This window comes from Trachinotus anak, unplaced genomic scaffold (assembly GCF_046630095.1).
Source record: "Trachinotus anak isolate AG129_WGS33_773 ecotype Australia unplaced genomic scaffold, CSIRO_AGI_Tana_v1 ptg000019l, whole genome shotgun sequence".
Taxonomy (NCBI): Eukaryota; Metazoa; Chordata; class Actinopteri; order Carangiformes; family Carangidae; genus Trachinotus; species Trachinotus anak.
In genome coordinates this window covers 23839815-23858693 of record NW_027273870.1, presented here as the reverse complement: position 1 = coordinate 23858693, position 18879 = coordinate 23839815, and the positions used below count along the sequence as shown (strand labels likewise).

The following is an 18879-nucleotide window of genomic DNA, read 5'->3' as shown; positions in this document are numbered from 1 at the left end:
CAGAACAGTCCATGCTTTAATCCACAGATCTACTCAGTTAGGAAACATTTATTGCTGTTTTGTTATATTTTTAATTTACTATGCTTTATCATTCATCCTAAACACATATATGTTGTTGTTTTGCATTTTGTCCCAGCAGCACCCTCATGTGGTTGGCCTGCTTTAACTAGTCTTTTCGCTGCTCTTTTACTGACTCATTATCAGATCATCTATCATCCTGTTCTTTTCATGTTCACACACAGAACAAACCTTATTATCATAAATATACTTTTGTATTGTTTTAACATTATTATTTAGAATTTTATTTTTATTTATCTGGGTTTAGATTAATCAGATGCCCATCTTAAATTTTTGGAGATTATAGTAACAGCTTTCTTGGCTTCAAAACATGTATCTGCACGCCATTTCTTTTTATTAACCTTGTTCTATTGTTTTCTGTTTGTGCTCATATGTCTACAGAGTTTTAATCAAACATCTGTTTGTTGTGATTATCAGTTTTTCCCCCAATGAAACAACATGTAGTTTATCTTTGACAATTATGTGACCTTGCCATTAAAGCTTATTTGACTGAAACGGTCTCTTACAACACACATTGATACCAGACCATATAGTGTTCAAAGCCTTTAACCACAGGCATGGCTTTGAGTTATTAATTGTGATATAAACCTGCAAATCACATCTGAAGTTAGATTAATTTAATTCTACTTACACCTAGTGGATCATTTGAAGAGAAATGCAATAATGCAGTTCAATGCACTTACATGTGTTAGGTTTCAGTTGTGAGGAGCACTTTTCTAATTCATTACTTCTGAGTCTAACCATGTTTACGTTTCATAAACATTGTTCAAGAACCTCCATGCAAGTACTAGTAGAGTGAATAATAGTTTTATTATTATGGCACTTTTCTAAACACAGTTTAAAAAAACCTTTGGTTACGGAGAAGCCTAAACAAAAAGATAACAAAAAGTGAAAAACAAACATATCATGAGAACACATACTGATGATGAGAAAGAAAACACAAGAACTAAACAACATCTGAAATCTTTTTAGTGTCATTTGTGTCCATTTGAGTGACAATGATTGTATCAAAATTGACAGCAGAGTGTCAATCTGAGTGTGTGTGTGAGACCAATCTGAGAGTAACTGTAAACCTCGGAAAGACCCTATGTCAGAAATGTACATCCCTGTTACTAATGTGTCAGTGTGTTGGTAAGGTCGGGACGTCTGAATGATAAAGTGCTCTATGTGAAGGATGCGTCAGGCACAGGGATGGGAGGGATGAACTACAGGGACTAAACTCATGCAGACTGTAGTAAGCAGTGACGTAGTGATGTCGAAGAGAGTCCAGGCTTTAAGCGTGAAGAAAACAGCAGTTTGGATGGAGACAGTCAATGCTTACACCTCCACAGAGAAATCAGTTTTGACACTTGGACAGTGGTTTTGCATGTTTTTGCCCTGAATCCATTAAAACATTTGCCAATACAACAATCCCACTGTAAAGGCTGGTGCTTTGTTTACATCATTAATTTGCACAGCGACCAGAAAAACAGAAGCCTCTGTATAATCCAATAACACTCCAATCCAATATTTTTTTTTTTTTTTTTGTTGACCAAAATGTGTCTCAAGTATCTGGAGTCAAAAATAAATACAGACAGCTTGTGCAGACTGGTACTGCTCTTTACTTACTTTTTCATCAGACAGGTTTTGATTTAAATTAATCAATACAAAGCTTGTGTTTAGACATTTCACATTCCGGTTGTTGAACAAAGGCTTTTATAGAAATATATGTTATGTGTCATTTAAGTTCTGGTTAACAAATGACACCACCGTTTATGGTTTTTTGGATTTTATTATTTTCTATTATTTTTACCAAAAATCAATAACAAAACCTCAGTCAGTTATGACAATCCAGTGTTCATGTGAGCCTAAATCTAGCTAATTTAGGCTTTCAACATATTTTGGTTCCTCAGTTTGGTTCTCAAATAATGTAACAAAAATCTGAATTTGAATTGATTTTTAAGAACACCCACCCATACAAACATGCAAAACCACGGGTATGATAATTCAAAACCAAAGCGTCACTGGAGTTGTGTTACTACAGTATCTAACTAGTGGTATTTACTGATGTGTCTGTTTCTGTCCCCGGTCTGTGTAAATGTCTGTCCACAGTGGGGGCAGGAGTATGGCCTCTCCCCTGTGTGTATCCTCATGTGAACGTTCAGTTTGTCTTTGCTAATAAAGCGTTTGTTGCAGCAGGTGCATGAGTACGGTTTGTCCCCCGTGTGATACCGCTGGTGCATCTTCAGCTCCGTCATGCGACCGTAAGTCCTGCCGCACTCGGGACACTTGTAGCTGGGCCGCACCTCCATGTGCTGCCTGCTGTGGAGCCGCAGCCCGCTGGACGACCTGAAGCTCTTGCTGCACTGCGAACACTGGAAGGGTTTCTCTCCGGTGTGGATGTGGACGTGCAGCTTGAGGCTGGCGGCGGAGGGGAAACCGTTGCCGCAGATGGAGCAGAGGTGAGGTCTCTCCCCCGTGTGGATGCTCATGTGCTTCTCCAGCTTCTTCTTGTTCAGGAAAGTCCTGCCGCAGACGGGGCAGTTCGACGGCTGCTCTCCCTCGTGTGAGCTCATGTGGTCCGTCAGCTCCATCAGCGTGGAGAAAGCGAAATCGCACCGAGTACACGAGTACGGCCTCTCCTTTTTAAATTTCCTGTGTTTGAGACAGTGTTGCTCCAGATCTTCCTTTACCTCAAATGTCTCAATACAGCAGGTGCACTGGAACGGTCTTTCTTGAGTATGAGTCCGCAGGTGATATTTCAAAGCGGTTAACTGTAGAAAGACGCTGTCACAATGTGGACATCTGGATTCCCGCCTGTCGTGGACCAGTATGTGCCTCTTGTAGTGAGACAGCTTGATGAAGCTCTTGCGGCACAACGAACAATAATACTGTTCGTTCTGGTGGCCTTGCTCATGCTTCTTCAGTGCGTACTCGACCTTAAACTTCTTCCCACAGGTGTTGCAGGCGTAAGACTTTTCGTGAACCCCCATGTGCGTCTCCAGTTCTTCGGGACTGTTAAAGCTTTTGTTACATTTCGGACAAGTCCCATTGTTTTCTTTCACATGAATCTCCAGGTGTTTGTTGAGGTCTTCTGGGAAGGCGAAGTTCTTCTGACAATCAGGGCATGTGTAACACTCACCATTTGTTGCTTTGCGATGGGTCACTATGTGCCTTTTCAAATGATACATTCGACCAAATACTTTGCCGCAGTCGCCGCAGATGAGGCTTCGAGGACTGGACTGGACCTTCTTGTGTAATTTGAGATGACTCACCAGTGCAGCCTTCTGCTTGAACTGTTTATCACATGCAAGACACGTCAGCCCTTCAACTGCATGAGTCTTCTTGTGAGCTTTCAGTTCCAGCCAGCTACTTAAATTTTTCCCACATTTAGAGCAGAGGTACTGGCCCAATCCGTGCTGGTTCCTCAGGTGTCGGGTCATGTGGTAGGACTGGCTAAAGGTCAAAGCGCAGACTGGGCAGGTGAACGGCTTCTCCTTTGTGTGTGTCCTCATGTGTCTGGCAAGCTTGTTTGGGCCTCTGAAGCGCCTGCCAACACAGATGGGACAAAAATGGCTTTTTGTTTTATTCTTAGAGGCGACTTTTTCTTTTTTACTTTCTCCCTCTTGAGACTTAGATTCGTTTGTGTCCTTGTCTTCTGTCTTAACATTAACTTCAGATCTTTCATCCTGAGAATCCCCATTACCAGAGTCTGCATCGTTCTCAGCAACATTATCTTTGCCATCATCACTTTCATTATTCTTCTTCCCATTCGATTCAGTTATTGCTTGATTTTTCACCTCATCACTTTGCTGGAGGCTCTGTACCTCTGTCTGGGTGGCTTGTTCTTTCCCATGTGACATGATGTGACTAAGAAATACACCATTATTAGTGAATTTTTCATGACAGTCCGGACACGACAGGATTTGCAACATGTGCGTTCTCTTGTGACTTTGCAGTTCTGAAAAGCTTCCTAAACTTTTCCCACATGTGGAACAGACGTGTTGGCCTGCACCGTGCTGGTTCCTCAGGTGGCGGGTCATGTGGTACGACTGACTGAAGGTCGTAGTGCAGATGGGGCAGCGGAATGGTTTCTCCTTTGTGTGCGTCCTCATGTGTCTGGCGAGCTTGTTCGCATCTCTGAAGCGCCTGCCGATACAGATGGGACAGTGGGGGCCTTTTAAATTAGTCGACGAAATGACAAAGTCTTCATCTTCATCATCACCACCGCCGTCGTCATCATCATCATCATTACTAGCCTTGCCGCAGCCTTCTTCCCCCATCCTCTGTGATGATGATGAAGCTTGATTATCATCATTATCACCTTTATCGCTGGTTTTATCACAAGCAAGATGCTTATCTTCATCATTATCACTATAACATAGCTTATCATTGCTGTAATAGTAGCCGTCTTTGTATCTAGATGATTTTGTTGGGGTTTTTGTCGAGCGTGGTTTTGCTTTTGTTCTTTTCTCCCCACGCCGAGGTCGCCCTCTTTTGGCCTTTCTTTGAACGGGAGGCTCTAAATCATCTCCAATATCAACACTGACCTCGTGAAAACCAAACAGTTCAGATTCGTTTAAAGCAGATTCCACCTCTTTACCGATAACTAGCGCTGCAGCCAAGGTCAGCGTTTCCCTCTCCAACAGTAACCTCTCTTTGAGTTGTGGGCAGGTTGTTTTCTCAATTATCTGATTCAAGATAAGCTTGTCTTGCAAGTCTCCATAGTTGCAAGGCCTCAGCAGTTCTTCTAATGCAGATGCGAACTGATCTACAGTCTCTCCGGGCAACTGAGCCCTCTGATGGAATTTAAGGCGGTACGTCTGAGAGGTGTGGTCAGACTCAAAGTAACCCGTCAGGGCTGAGACGGCTGCTGCGTACGTGGCTTCACCATGGACCAGTGCTGTGTAGATACGCTGCCCTTCTGGGCCAAGGCAGTTCTGCAGAAGCACACACTTACTGGAGTCGACCAGCTCGTTTTCACCGAGCGCTTCGAGGTAGTGTTCAAAAGATTTAAGCCACTTGTGCCAAAACATGGTGGGTTCACCAGGGATAGGTAGGAAAGGCGGAGGTGGGGACAGGATTATCAGAAGAGGCTCTGGGAGCGGCTCCAAGGAGATGTCCTGTTTCGTCACCTCCTCATCTACTTTTACAGTCACTTCACCCATTGTTAGTTTCTGGAGTATGTTTTTTATGGCAAATCTTATTTCTTCTTTGACCGAAGTAAGAGTCACTGAATTAAAATATCACCCTCTCTCGTCCGTGTTCAAGCTCCAGATGTTTCATCCCACTCAAGTAAGTCTAGGAAAAGCTGGAAGAGAAACGAACAAATTAGTTTCAGGCTTATTTCCTATGCATGCAATTACTTTCTGTTGCACTAAAACACACAAGGCTTAGCGATGGTTTGAACTCCTCCTGCGTCAGTTATAAAAAGGAACTGAGGTGATTTATTACGGCACTTCCATAAAAACTGGGAACTTGCACGAGACGGATCATTGGTCAAATTTGATTTGATTGAGATATCCTGACTTTCAAGCCCCTTGAAGGAGTAAAGGTCCAAAACACTGGTCCTACATTTCCTGTGATGCAACTCGATGCATCTTTTTGTTAGACCCTCCTTGCCCGTTTGTCTCCTATTTCTTTCAAACTAACGCAGACTTTCTATTAAATCAATTCTAGTCTCTTAAATCAAACTGAGATTACAGACAGTTTTCATGAATGATGAATAATATTCGCCATGATAGTAACTTGACTTAGACATGTAAAATAGGTGGATTACCCTTTTAACAACAGTACAAACTACAGCCTCTAAAGAAACAACAGAGATGAATCAACACCTCTGACATTCTCAATAAAAGCAGAGCATTAAAAGCTTTGATAACTGGAGATGCTGTCACTTTAAACCATTGTGTGTTTCAATTACTTTTCCTAGCACTGTTCAATAGTCTTAAATATCATGCGTCTAAAGGCACAGATCAAAACAAATGTGGAGTGAACTGACAGTTGAAAAGACCTTTACTTTTTTTTTATTTAACAGCAGAAGGTCTGACTTGTCAAACATAATTTATTGTTGAATAAACCTATGGGAGCTGCTGGAGTGGAGACTTTGTTAATGTCATCTCTCACACCTGTGCTATAAATACTACATTTTTTGAGAGATTAACCAGTTGAGCTTGTAGTGACTGGGGCCTTATTTCGGGGGGGGGGGGGGGGGGGGGGGGGCGGGTCAGGGATGACAGATGTTTTGTTGTTGCACTGTGGGTGTTTGGGCTGTTGTTTGGGAGCCCTGCGTTTCTTTCCCCAACTCTAAGAAAAACAGCAAAAAGTGTAAACTGCAGTTCGGTGAAAATAAACAACACACCACAAACTACAGACACACACAGACACACACAGACACACACACACAGACAGACACACACACACACAGACAGACACACACACACACACACACACACAGACAGACACACACAGACACACACACAGACACAGACACACACACACACACACACACACACACACACACAGACACACACACACAGACACACACACACACACAGACACACACACACACAGACACAGACACACACACACACAGACACAGACAGACACACACACACACACACACACAGACACACACACACACACAGACACACACACACACACACACACACACACACACACACAGACACACACACAGACACACACACAGACACACACACACACACACACACACACACACACACACACAGCAGAATCCACATGTCAGCAGCTCTGGTTCCTGTCGGTCTGAGCACGTCCTCCATCTCTGGACAGACCCGACAGGACAGGTGCAGCTGTGGCTACAGAGGAAAGAAGGAGTTTACTCTGTCTAATAAGCGACAATCGAGGAGGAGGAGGAGGAGGAAGAGGAGGAGGAGGAGGAGGAGACGACAACTCACCAAACCAAACTGGGTCACAAGTCCCGACCTGTGCGGAGCGACAGAGGCCGAGGGCGGTGGACCGGCTGCCCGGGCTCCGAGCCGCTGCAGCCGGGGGTATCTGAGGACACAGCTCGCTGCCGGGCTACCGCCGCTGCTGTGAGATTAAATCAAAAACATTATCCTGAAGAGAGAAACACGGAGTGGAAAAACACATCCGCCATGCTGACAGTCCTTCTTCCGGACACCACAATGTCCCCCCCGGGTCCGTTCCGCCGCCCCACAGCGCCGCCTGCCAGCCGGGAGAGGTACGACAGTGTCCGCGGAGACCACTCCTCCGCTATGGTTATTATTCATCAGGCGTTAATGGATTGTTATTATAAGACAAGGGCCCCAGTCTTCCCCTTTGGGCCCCTCAGTCTTGTGTAGGAGCTTGACTGAAGGACTGAAGTCTTGACTGAAAGAAAGAAAAATATACCTGTACATTGAGCTTACAAACTGAAAAAGGGGGATTTGATTTGGTTGTTTTAAGCAGTAGTTGAGGATTACTGCCTTTCTCCCACCAACAAAAAAACACCATGATATTCCATTTGATTACTGTTGCACTGATGACTTTCAATAGTGTAAATGATTAATTAGTATATCACAAGTATTCATCAGGATTTGGGAGGAGGCTTCAATCAACAACACAATAAAACTAATATGCTCTAAATAAAAATAAAAAAAGCCATTATCTATTTTAATTTGTGCTTTTGGATTAGATATATACAGAGACCTACATATGTCATTATTATAGTTTTCACCATTATAGTTTTTTTTTTTGGCTTTATTTATAGGTTTTTATAGGAATTGTTACAGAGGGAAACCTAACCATTCGGCTATCAGGTGTTGAGTTGTTGCCAGTGATTTCACCTCTAAACCTCAGATGGTTAAATTTAGTTTAAAGTCCAAAAGGGTAAAATTTTCAATAAGAAAAGATCAGAGAAAACAAAAACCAAACTGATTTATTTATCACAATTAAGTTTTTTCTTCTTTCCTCTCCCACCTCATGACCCCTCAGATGTAATCTGGTGACCAAACAACCCGACTGTATACACAGTATTTTAAACAGAAACACAGTGCTTATGTATGGATGCATTAGTTTTAACAGATATGTGTCAGATATGATAAGATGACTCACAGGGGACATTTTTCTGCAGAACAAGTTCTACCTTTGATACTTTATGTACATTCTGTTGTTAAACGTCTGTACTTTTACTTTAGGACATACTAAAGTATTTTTACATGGCTGCACTGTTACTTTTAATTAAGTAAAGGGTCTGACTTCTTCTTCCACCACTGTACGGCAGTTTGCAAAGTGTATACCACAGCTGTAATTAATGCACGTTGTCTCTGCTGAATTACCTCTTGCATAACTGTTTAATAATTGAACTACCTGCTGGAATCAGTTTCTGTGAATTCAGGGAAAAATATCACACAAGTCCTGCACACACTCAGCAGAACACTGAGCAGTCAACAGCTGATAAAGCGCTGGTCCTTCCCCTCCTTCAGCGCTTTAATAAAAGACACCACCAGTGCTCACAGGCCTGGGTACAGGCGATCAGTGAGTCAGTTCACTTCAGGATGACTCATGTTTTAAGGCACATCTTTAATTCAGTTAATGTAATATAGAGGGTGATGCTCACAGACATGTCCACTGTCCCGGCACTAAAACAGACCACGCAGACACACGGTTAAACAATAACCATTTATTCACACGCTGTATGGGACTCAAAACAAGCGTGACAGAGTGAGGGAGGCTGCCGGCGGGCGGGCTGGGTGGGTGGTGGAGAATCTTTAATTCAAACATGAGCAAAAAACTTACGGATGATTTTTGTTTGCACTTGAAGAGACGTACAAAGTACATGTGTGTCAGCCTGGCTGCAGGCCTGGAGGCCAGGGTTCAGATAGCAGTGGGGCCTTGTGGCTCAAGTTTCAATCACACTCAGTTTGATCAAGAATGATTCACTAAAACATCCTGTCATCTTGTTCCATACCCATCCACTGTATTTTAATTGTGTTAAATGATCTTGACTCCGTCTCCTCATTTTCCTGTTCATCCGTCAGTGTAGCTGTGAGCTCTGTCCTGTGCTGTTTCACTATTTGCTTTGAATTACACAAACGTGGCGGAACTACATACAACAAGTAAAAAGGGTTTCCCTGTACAAAATCCATCTTAAAAATACAAACATACATACAATGGCACACTTTGCTTAGCAGTGAACAACAGAGACAGGTGAACAGAGCCAATTTTTCACACGTATGTGTACACACACGTGTCATACTTAACACACACACACATGCACGCACACACACATTCAAACTTGTAAAAATTAAAGTTCAACAGAATAAAGATGAAATGTGTGGGTTCGGCTCAGTGCAAACATTATGGCTTGGGGAGCTGTGGTATAAGGAGCACTGACAAGGGGCAGTAGACAGTAAAAAAAAAAACATGGTTTCTCATATATTCCAACCTTAACCCCAAACATCACACATCGCTCTCAGAAACCACAGAACACTCTCACTGAGAATGCCTTAAGTGCTGAAGAACCCTCGCCCACACTTGCTCTCCGTCCTTTATCAAATACGATGATTATTGATTGTTATTTTTTCTTTTCCTCTGTGTGGTGCTCTTTTAAACCTGACAGCTGTGTTTGTGTACATGAACCAGTCTGTCAGCAAAAGCTGCTCCCTCCTGAGCCGCCTCCTTTTATAATTCTCCTCACCTTTGAAGTTCCTCTTTCCCAGTGGGAGATACTGAAATGGCGTATCAGAGAATGCATGTGTATGTGTTTGTGCACTCGTGTAAATACAGAAAACAGAGAAGAAGAAGAAGAAGAAGAAGAAGAAGAAGAAGAAGAAGAAGAAGAAGCGTTGTGCAGAAATTCCATGTTCAACCAGTTCGAGGTGGAATTCTCTCATTTACAAAAACGGACCCATCGAGCTCTCAGCTCTCGTTGGAGAGTCTCTGGAATAGGCATGGATATCTGGTCGTACCGCCGTTGTGAATGTGTGGAAACGAGAACAGTAACTGTGTGTGTAAGCACAGTGACACAGAGGCGTAAAAGAGTAGGAGAGTAACACACACACACGCTCGTCGACACAGTGAGGATCTATGTGAACGAGGGCAGAGGGCGAGTGAGAAGTGTAGGTTTAGTTCTTTGGGGCATGAAGGGTTGTTTCGTCACCAGTCCGTCCCACGTCTCCTTATCCTCGGAAGCCGTCAGCTCTTTCCCCTTGAGACCAAACACAAACCGCCCCTCCCCCTTCTTCATTTTGTGTGCGTGTGTGTGCATCGTTTACTGCAGAAGTCTCTAGAGTCAAACAAATGAGGAGAATCCCGTCACAGGGGTGCGCGATCCTGGCGGGTTGGTGTTGGGGTTGACGTGTGTGTGCGCAGGCTGCCCTGTGGGTGTGTAGGCGCCACCTGTGCTGTGCTGGGTGACCACGGTCTGGTAGTAGGGCTCCGTGTCTGCGGTGGCACACTCCTCGTAGCCAAAAGGATTGCCGACCCCTTTAAGGCCTTTGGGCTGCCGCTTCCAGGAGTTGTAGTAGGTGGGGTCGCTCATGTAGTGGTTGACGAAGGAGTGCTTTGGCTGCTCGTCCTCGTAGTCACTGTCTGTTAGCTGGATACACACACAAACACACACACAGAGACACAGCAAGGGTTAGATTCTGACAGTTCATCAGACAGACACTGGCAGTGTCTAAACTCCCTGTTGACTATACACTGCACAATGTTTACTATCCATCATTTTATTGGAAATTTATGATCAGTACAGGCCCCTCAACAGTTCCCACTGTGGCAGGAAAAAAAATGCGTGCATGGCACAATTTCATGTACACTACTCTCTGCTAATAACCCCACAATGCAGTTGCAAAAACTACAGTCATGTGACACTTTCTTTCAATAATGATGCAAAATGACAATTTATAAGTGTCTCAATTTACTGCCCACTAAAGTACTGAGTGTGTGTCATATAGGGAGCAGTGAATGAGTCAACAAAGGAGTGACTTTGGGCACAACCACAGAAACGCTACAGGGTGGTGGATTTTCTTGTGTTTAAGGACACTGACACATCATCAGCTATTGTATGAGTCGCTGATTGCTGTTTGTAGTCTTTTCTTTTTTTGGAAATTTTGTAATTTTTGTCTTTATTTATCAGTAGAAAGAAGCAGGAGCAAGACTCCTCCGACAGACTTGACCCAGACACATTTAGATTACATTGTCTAGCTCTTAAAAAGCATTGTTGGCACCTTTTATTCATTATGGGCAGCATTTTGGTCAGTTCAGCATGTTGCATCGTAGGAGGAGGCAGGGGGTTTGGAGAGAGCTCTCCGGCAGCACGTCCTGTCCAATCACATTAAATGGTGATCTTAGCCATTTAATGTGATTTGTGTTTAGTTTTCATCTCCACCTTGTCTTCTCCCACAAGCACCATCACAGGCTGACACCAGCACTTTCTATTTCTCCTTTCAAAGAACTGTCTATCAGACATATTCCCATTTCATTATCCAAGATTGCGACAAGATCATTTCATCAGGCATGAAAATGCTTGGCTGGTTTCACTTTCTTCTTTTTTGGTAATAAATTATTAAGCAGATTAGGGATGTCCAGGTGGCCTACAACCCCCACCTCTGTCTCCATTCATTTCCTGCCATCTTTCCACTATGTGCCAACTAATAAAGGCATTAAATGCTGAAAAAAAAATCTATCTAAAAAATGAACAAAGCAGTACAGAGGTGGGAAGCCAAGTTGTGAGGACACAAAGGAAGGCTCTCAAATCCTTAAACTGAGTAAAAGCCACAAAAAACAACATTTAGTCTTTCCGTGAGTATTTCTGTATTGTTAGTGCTAATGTTTGTAGTGTAGTGTGTAGTGTGTATGTTTTCAGTGTTTTTGCCTTTTAATATCTAATATGCAACAGTAGAGAGTTGGCATGAAATCTCTGGCATGGTCAGTCACCAGGATGTCCAGTTTGTGGTGTGTTTAAGTGCAAGTATAGTAGAGATGTATTGATGTCATGATTACATGGGATGTGTCCTTTTTTGTGTTTATTACACAAAGGTCAAAGGGGACATACAAATTAGAATAACTGTACAAAAAAGATATCATGAAGACATCAGAAATTAGGAGAGAAAAAACAAATAAGGCAAATAAACAAGAGACAGTCAGAGAGAGAGAGAGAGACAGAGACAGAGAGAGAGAGAGAGAGAGAGGAAGAGGGGGGTGGGGTACCTCTGACTCGGAGACCTCAGTAGGTTTCTCAGTGAGTGTGGTGCTCTCAGTGAGCACGGCTCCATTATAGTTGTTACAGATGTCCTCGTCAGAGTAGTGAAGACCACCTGGACTGGGCCTGGGAGGAGACCTGCACCCACAAACACACACACACACACATACAGACATTTAATCTGTTACACGTGTTACATTTTGATCAAATCCACGAGTGTGTGTGTCAGTGTGCGTGACAGCTCACCTGGTCCCGTTCTTTTTCAGGAAGGAGTTCTTGGTGTTGAGCGCTCTGCTGTTGAGCTCCAGAGCGGTGAATCCTCCGTTGTCCAGAGTTACAGACTCCTCCGCTGTGGACACGTGCTTCCCTGGAGGAAAATGAGAAGGAATCAGATTGAGTCAGTTCAAATAAATACTACAAATTCAAAGCAGTTCAGTCACTCGTACGGGGTAGCAGCTGAAAAATTGTCCTGAAATTGTTCCTCTCACTATACAGAGTTTATGTGTGATCTCTTGTTTTATTCATCATGTTTTCAGCTTCCTCTCAGGCTCGAGAATAAGAAGCGAATGAAACACGGATGCATAATATGGCACTCAGGCAATAACCACACCGAAAACCTTCATCACTTAGGCACCAATAACCATAACAAAGGGAACAATAAAAGGAAACACTGTCATGTTTTAAATTGGAAGAAATATGATTGCTGTTTGGAGCACACTGAGGTGCTCTGGATGATTTAAAGCCATCTGAGCAAAAATTGCAATGACTCCTATTCATTCCTTCATTGTGTTAATGGTTATGGTCGTCCTCCTTGCTCTCTCTCCTCCTACAGCAACTCCCTCACTGTGCTCGATCGCTCCACTGCCCCGAGGTTGTGTCAAGGTTTCTGTGGCAACTCAGATTAACAGCTGTCCTAATGTAACCTGCTTATTAGGACTCATTTTATATTACAGATGTTGGCAAGCACGCACACAGAGTGACTGTTGTGCCTGTGACTAAGAGGAAGCCTGAGAGGAGAAGAAACAGGAAGGAAAGCCTCAACCTGAAGGGACAAAGCTTTGGATGAGTAACTGGGCAACACATCACAAAAACTAACAGTGTTTTGTCATAATGAGGAGGGAGTTTGTCCTTCAACTCATGTTGGTGAGCGTCTGTCCCACTGAGGCATCACTGAGTAAGACTCTGATCCCTCCAGCTCCAGGCTGCTGAGCTCTCTGACTGACCCTGTGGAGGTGGTGTGAGCTCAGACACAAGACTGCCAGGTGCAGGTTTGAGTATGAAACAATGGGACGAAACAATGGAGTTAGCAGCTTTTCAATGATGACGTGGCCCTTGAAAGTGCTGCAGGTTTTTTTTTTTAAATTATTCCTCAACTGTTTCGCTTAGAAATACAGATGTATCATGTTTTCATCTTTTGCATTTGCCAAGGAAAATAAATCTGTGTTCCACTGTTTTACAACCATAGAAAAAAACACAGCTGATAATGTGTACTTTACACAATTTCATATGCACCAGAGTTGTTCACTTGTTGAATGTTCCTAGGATAAATTCTGATGCGACATTGGTGAAATAAATTAAAATCAACCGATTCTGGACTTTGTGTATTGAAATCCCATCAGGAGATCAGTGCTGATTTCCAGCCTGAACATCAGTGCTACAGACCTGTGCCACAGGCCTTGTACTTGTTGCTGTGTCCATGCAGCAGCAGTGTGAAGACCAAGACCAGAATGAGGATGAGCCCCACCAGAGCCATGACCAGTAGGAACCACCACTCCTCATAGAAGGGACGCTCCGACAGCGCTGCAGGCAGAGAGAGAGGGACACATATCAGGGAGATATAAAGCTTTGATCCATCGTGATGCTGTAGTTTCTCCCACAGCACCAGAAGTATTCCTCACAGTCTGTAGATAATTCTTCAATTGTCCTACTCATAAAAAAATTGCAAGCTGACTGAAACAAACCACCAACTCTTTCTCTTGGTTAGGTTCCTGGGTAAGAGAGAGGAAGCGACATGAATGTCTGGATTAAAGGCTTTGTATGACTTATGATTTAACAATGAATTTTGAGTCATACTGTAGCTAGAAAATGTGATAGTTTGAACAATGAGCTCAGTTGTAGTTGCATCCTTCTGCCTCTAGATGGCAACACACCCAAAGACACACAGACCATAATGACAACGACGTCCTGCAGTGAATCCAACAGACCAGAAAGTCAGTCAAACCCCAGTCACACAAGTTGGATCACACTGGGTTTGTTCATTAACCCAACCTCCAGCAGTGTGTGTTGTGTGTCTGTGTGTGTGTGTGTGTGTGTGTGTTTACCAGCGAGAGCAGCAGAGGGAGTACTCGGCTGTCCGTAACCATAGCGATTAACAGCGATGACTCTGAACTCATAGCTGATCCCCGACCTCAGGCGCTCCATCGGCACTGAAACAGACCTGCTGCTGGGGGGGAGAGGTCTGATGAAGGAATCCCACACTCCCTCATCTGCAGAGAGAGAGAGGGAGAGAGAGAGAGAGAGAGGGGGAGAGAGAGAGAGCCACAGTTTGATGGACTGTCAGACAAAGACGAGAGAGAGGATGCTCCATTTGAGAATTAGTCCCTTTCACATGTCGTGATGTGATTCAAGAAAATTAAAAATCAAATCAAATTTCCTTTCAGATGATGATAATGATGATGATTATGTGGTGATGACGATGATCACTGTTATTACTATTAATAAAAGGGGTATTACTGTTATTATCAGAAGCAGAGTTATAACACAGTCTACAGTCTCCCGTGCAGAGTGTTCCCGCAGACGTTCGCTTGCTGTATTACCCCTCTGCTAAGCTTTATTAGAAAATTGCTGCAGACTTGATTTGCACAGCAGGTCTTAATGAATCTGGAGAAAGCTGCGCTAAGTTAAGTTTAGCGCAGTGTGAGTGGCAATTAACCTCTCTCTTGATTAAAGACAAGAATGACTGTACATGATGAAAGGGTGCATGGCAGGTAAGTTATGGCTATCCTCTCTGTGGTGTTTGTGTTGGGGCTCACCTGAGGGGCGAGCCTCAATGACATATCCAGTCACAGGTGCTGCTCCGATATCTCCCTCTGACCAGTGGATATTGAGAGCAGAGGACGTCTTGGTGATGGACATTTCCACGGGAGACCCAGGGGTGCCTATAATGTCACACACAGACACACATACTGAGGACACAGCTCTGATGTACGTTTATTTTCTAAAACCTTGAACTTTTACCATAACTGCTAGTTCATGAGTTTATTGGTTTAAATGAAACAATATAAACATATCTGAACTTAAGATAAATGATTAGATGATCAAATAAAAAACACTAGAACACTAGAACAGTCTAGTCTGAAATGATCAGTTGATTAACTGATTAGTCGATCAAAAGACAATTTAACAGCAGCTATTTTGAAAATCAATGTATCGTTTGAGTCACTGTCATTTTTCAAGCAAAATTGCCAAATATTTGGTAGTTACAGCTTCTCAGATGTGAGTATTGGTTTTCTGTCTTTGTAAACTGAATATCTTTGTGTTTTGTACTTTGGGTCAAACATTGTAAAGATTCTGTGTTGAGCTCCTAGAATCTGCAACAGGCATTTTTCACTATTTTATGACATTTCATCGACTAAACAATTAATCTGTAAACAGAAAAAAGAATCTGCAGACTGACTATGACTGCAAAAACATTCACAGTCATAAACAAACACAAAGTTACAGCCACGCCTACCTTGCACAGGCTGAGCAGTGATGTTTGCCTGTATGGGTGGCCCGTAGCTAACTGTGAGAGCCTGAACATTGAACGTGTACGTCGCTCCTTTGACCAGGTCCCGAACCTTCAGCCATCGCTGCCAGCTTCCCTTCACGTCCACTGTCACAACTTTACTCACTCCTGCTCTCGCACAGACGGTTTAAAAGAAATGTCAGTCTCCTCCTCAACAGGAGTTTCTGTGAGTTTGTGTATATGTGTGTGCGTACCTTGTACAGGAGCTGTGGGCTGGTAGATGACCCTGTAGCCCTCCAGCTGTCCATTAGGAGTGAGCGGAGCTCCCCAGGACACGTTGACACTTCCTCCTGTCACCTCTGAGAAGGACAGGTAGCTGGGCTGGCTGGGAGCTGCAGACACATGGAGAATGACAAATGAAATAAAAGGAGGACGAATGCAGGAGATAAAAATAAACTATAATAAGACGCTTGTTAGTTTGGTTTTAACAGAACCGTCACCACTCCCTACCAGACTGCAGGGTCCGAGCCCCGCGGGGGTCACTGGGCGGCCCGTCTCCAGCTGTGTTGAAGGCTGTCAGTGTGACCAGGTAAGGGGTGTAGCTGGTCAGGTTGGTGAGATGCACACGGGTGTCTGGGACAAAAATCATCTTCACCTTCTCACTCTGGTTCTGCTTGTCCCTCTCCCAGTAGTGGATCTACAACATGGGAAATAAACACTGTCAACAACACTGTTTTCTCCCCTCCCTCGCTTCATTTCTGCCAACTATATATGTTATTTACTGTCTGTCCTTTGCTCCTGAGGTCCCCTCATCGATCCATATAAAATACAAGCTGTTTAACCAGGAAGAGAGAGTTGGTTATGGAGAGATTTGTTTAGGTGTTGACAGTTTAACTGAAGGCTAAAGTAGGTGTACTTAGGATAACACTGGACTGGTCTAGAAATACAAACTGATCTTTTTGAACGCTTTATGCAAAAAAAATCTTATTATACTTTGGGACCATCGTTTTCTTTCTCTCTCTATTTTAAACCTTCAGACTACATTCAGTGACATGAAATGGCACTTACAAGCACAATGCTGCTTTTATGTCATCCTGGATCTGTTGTAATTACTAGTTTTCAACTTGTAAATAGCATTAACGTCAACATCCAAGTCAACATTATGACTGGGAAACAGATTTTTCCTCAGTTCAGATTTATGGCGCCTAATAATACACGAGTGCCTGAAAACCAAACAATCACATATGCCTTCCATCAGCCATCACATTAAGGTAACCACTTAACATAAACCTAAATGTAATGTACATGTATATCATGTTATAGTCAAGTAAAATCCCTGGGTGTAGCATTTTAACAAACCTTGTATGAGTTAATATAACTCCTTGCCCATGTGAGAATAAAACACTCATGTGAGAATAAAACAATAATCATACACATGAACATTAACCTTTCATGACATCGGCCAGTAATGAAGACACACAGGCTACTTTGTTCTATTTAAGCAAACAGAGTTTGACCAAAGCTGGCTGATTATTAGACCAAGTACGATCAGATCAATATCAATATTAAAACCTCATAGTGTGTAGCTTCTGAATGTCACAATTTAATGATGCCAATATGAGCTTTTTTCTCCCCCAATATAAAATATAATCACTCTTGGTTAAATTTCATAGAACTGTGGTGATTGTAGAAAAGTGTTACATACTTACAGAAAACAAAATACTTTTCAAAAACCCTGAGCGTGTGACTTCTACATTTTAGTGTAGGTCAAATACTTTTAATGAAACAGGCTGTATATAATGAGAGAAAACAGATGAGCAATATACTTGATATCTTACTGCCAGTAAACAGCCTATATAAATGCATGTCCAGTAACAAAATCAGTCTGATGCATTAAAACAGCTTGCCTCCTGCTCATAATGGTACAACTTACTTTAAATTTGACCCTTTACAAGTCATCATGTTTTCTTTAATAACAGCTGAATGTAGAGGGAATATTTTCATCTATTAATGTTTTAAACACCAGCTGAGAGCACAGCAAAAATGTCTGGTTTGACATGAGAACGGCCTTGACTTTCATCACGCTCACTGTGCAGCCACATCTGATACACACTAACAGCAAGGTTACAGAGGTGGTTGAGCCTCATGCATTAGAAATGAATGAGAAAAAGTATCTTGTATATACTCTTATAAGCCCTTAGGGGGAGAAAACAGCCTCAGCAGCTGTTACAGGACTTCTTCTCATGGTGGTTCGTTTGTTTTAAGCGTAAATGTTTAAGCTTAAAGTACAAAGTCACTGAAAAACAAATATGTTTCAGAACCAGGGCAAGCACAGCACATGGATGTTTTCCTTGACAAGCATTCAGTGACAATCAGCCACCCGGGTATCTAATCAAACAGTACATGGTTTGTCAGCTCATTAAAACTGTAATCAGATCATGACGCTGTGGTTAGAAGCACAGACAGACCGGACATTTTCTCTACTGGCAGTTCTCAGTGTGTTGCCCATCTGTGGAACAACAAGATGGATACACAGTGAGAAACTGACAGATATTGATACAATATGATTGATTTCATGTATTTGGCATCAGTGTCGTGTAAGCCAACAACAACATGCAGCAGTATAATGCTGCCACTTAGTTTTCTTGCTATTACCATATGCTGTCCTTTATGAAATATGAATAATACATACAGGTTCGGAGTGTACATTTAGACCATGTGGAGAGACATTAGAGTACATTTATCCGAAGCTACTTAAAGTGAGGGACATCACTAGAGCATCAGTGCAGTAGGAGACCTTGGAGTAAGTACTCAGTACTAAATCTATTTAATAACTGCAAGGAGATCGTGGAGGTGTACCAGCAGTAAATGCACTAAGGTCTTTAAAGATACCAAGTGTTTAGCAAGG

General features: G+C 42.8%; 2 protein-coding genes and 1 long non-coding RNA gene across 7 annotated transcripts in view; 1 reads left to right on the top strand and 2 right to left on the bottom strand.

Moving 5' to 3' along the window:
- Positions 1 to 869: 869 nt before the first annotated feature.
- On the bottom strand, positions 870 to 7234 carry LOC139636938 (zinc finger protein 420-like). Its single transcript, XM_071505379.1, has 2 exons — positions 6996 to 7234; positions 870 to 5368 (listed from the first exon to the last, which is right to left on the bottom strand). The coding sequence occupies exon 2, from the start codon at positions 5223 to 5225 to the stop codon at positions 2109 to 2111; it is 3117 nt and encodes a 1038-aa protein (XP_071361480.1). The 5' UTR covers positions 5226 to 5368; positions 6996 to 7234; the 3' UTR covers positions 870 to 2108.
- LOC139636949 (uncharacterized) lies at positions 7142 to 13837 on the top strand. The gene is made up of 2 exons (XR_011694491.1): positions 7142 to 7282; positions 12511 to 13837. It is a non-coding gene; the product is annotated as an uncharacterized lncRNA (long non-coding RNA).
- sdk1b (sidekick cell adhesion molecule 1b) overlaps positions 8708 to 18879 on the bottom strand; it is a 231808-nt gene continuing 221636 nt past the window's right edge. For all 5 annotated transcript variants that reach the window (XM_071505374.1, XM_071505372.1, XM_071505373.1 and 2 more), the window contains 9 exons: positions 16482 to 16668; positions 16226 to 16363; positions 15978 to 16139; positions 15277 to 15402; positions 14566 to 14730; positions 13907 to 14044; positions 12491 to 12611; positions 12253 to 12382; positions 8708 to 10639 (listed from right to left, as the gene is read on the bottom strand). In XM_071505374.1, the coding sequence (XP_071361475.1) occupies positions 10334 to 10639; positions 12253 to 12382; positions 12491 to 12611; positions 13907 to 14044; positions 14566 to 14730; positions 15277 to 15402; positions 15978 to 16139; positions 16226 to 16363; positions 16482 to 16668 (1473 nt within the window). In that variant the 3' untranslated portion in view covers positions 8708 to 10333. The remainder of the gene's footprint in view (positions 10640 to 12252; positions 12383 to 12490; positions 12612 to 13906; positions 14045 to 14565; positions 14731 to 15276; positions 15403 to 15977; positions 16140 to 16225; positions 16364 to 16481; positions 16669 to 18879) is intronic.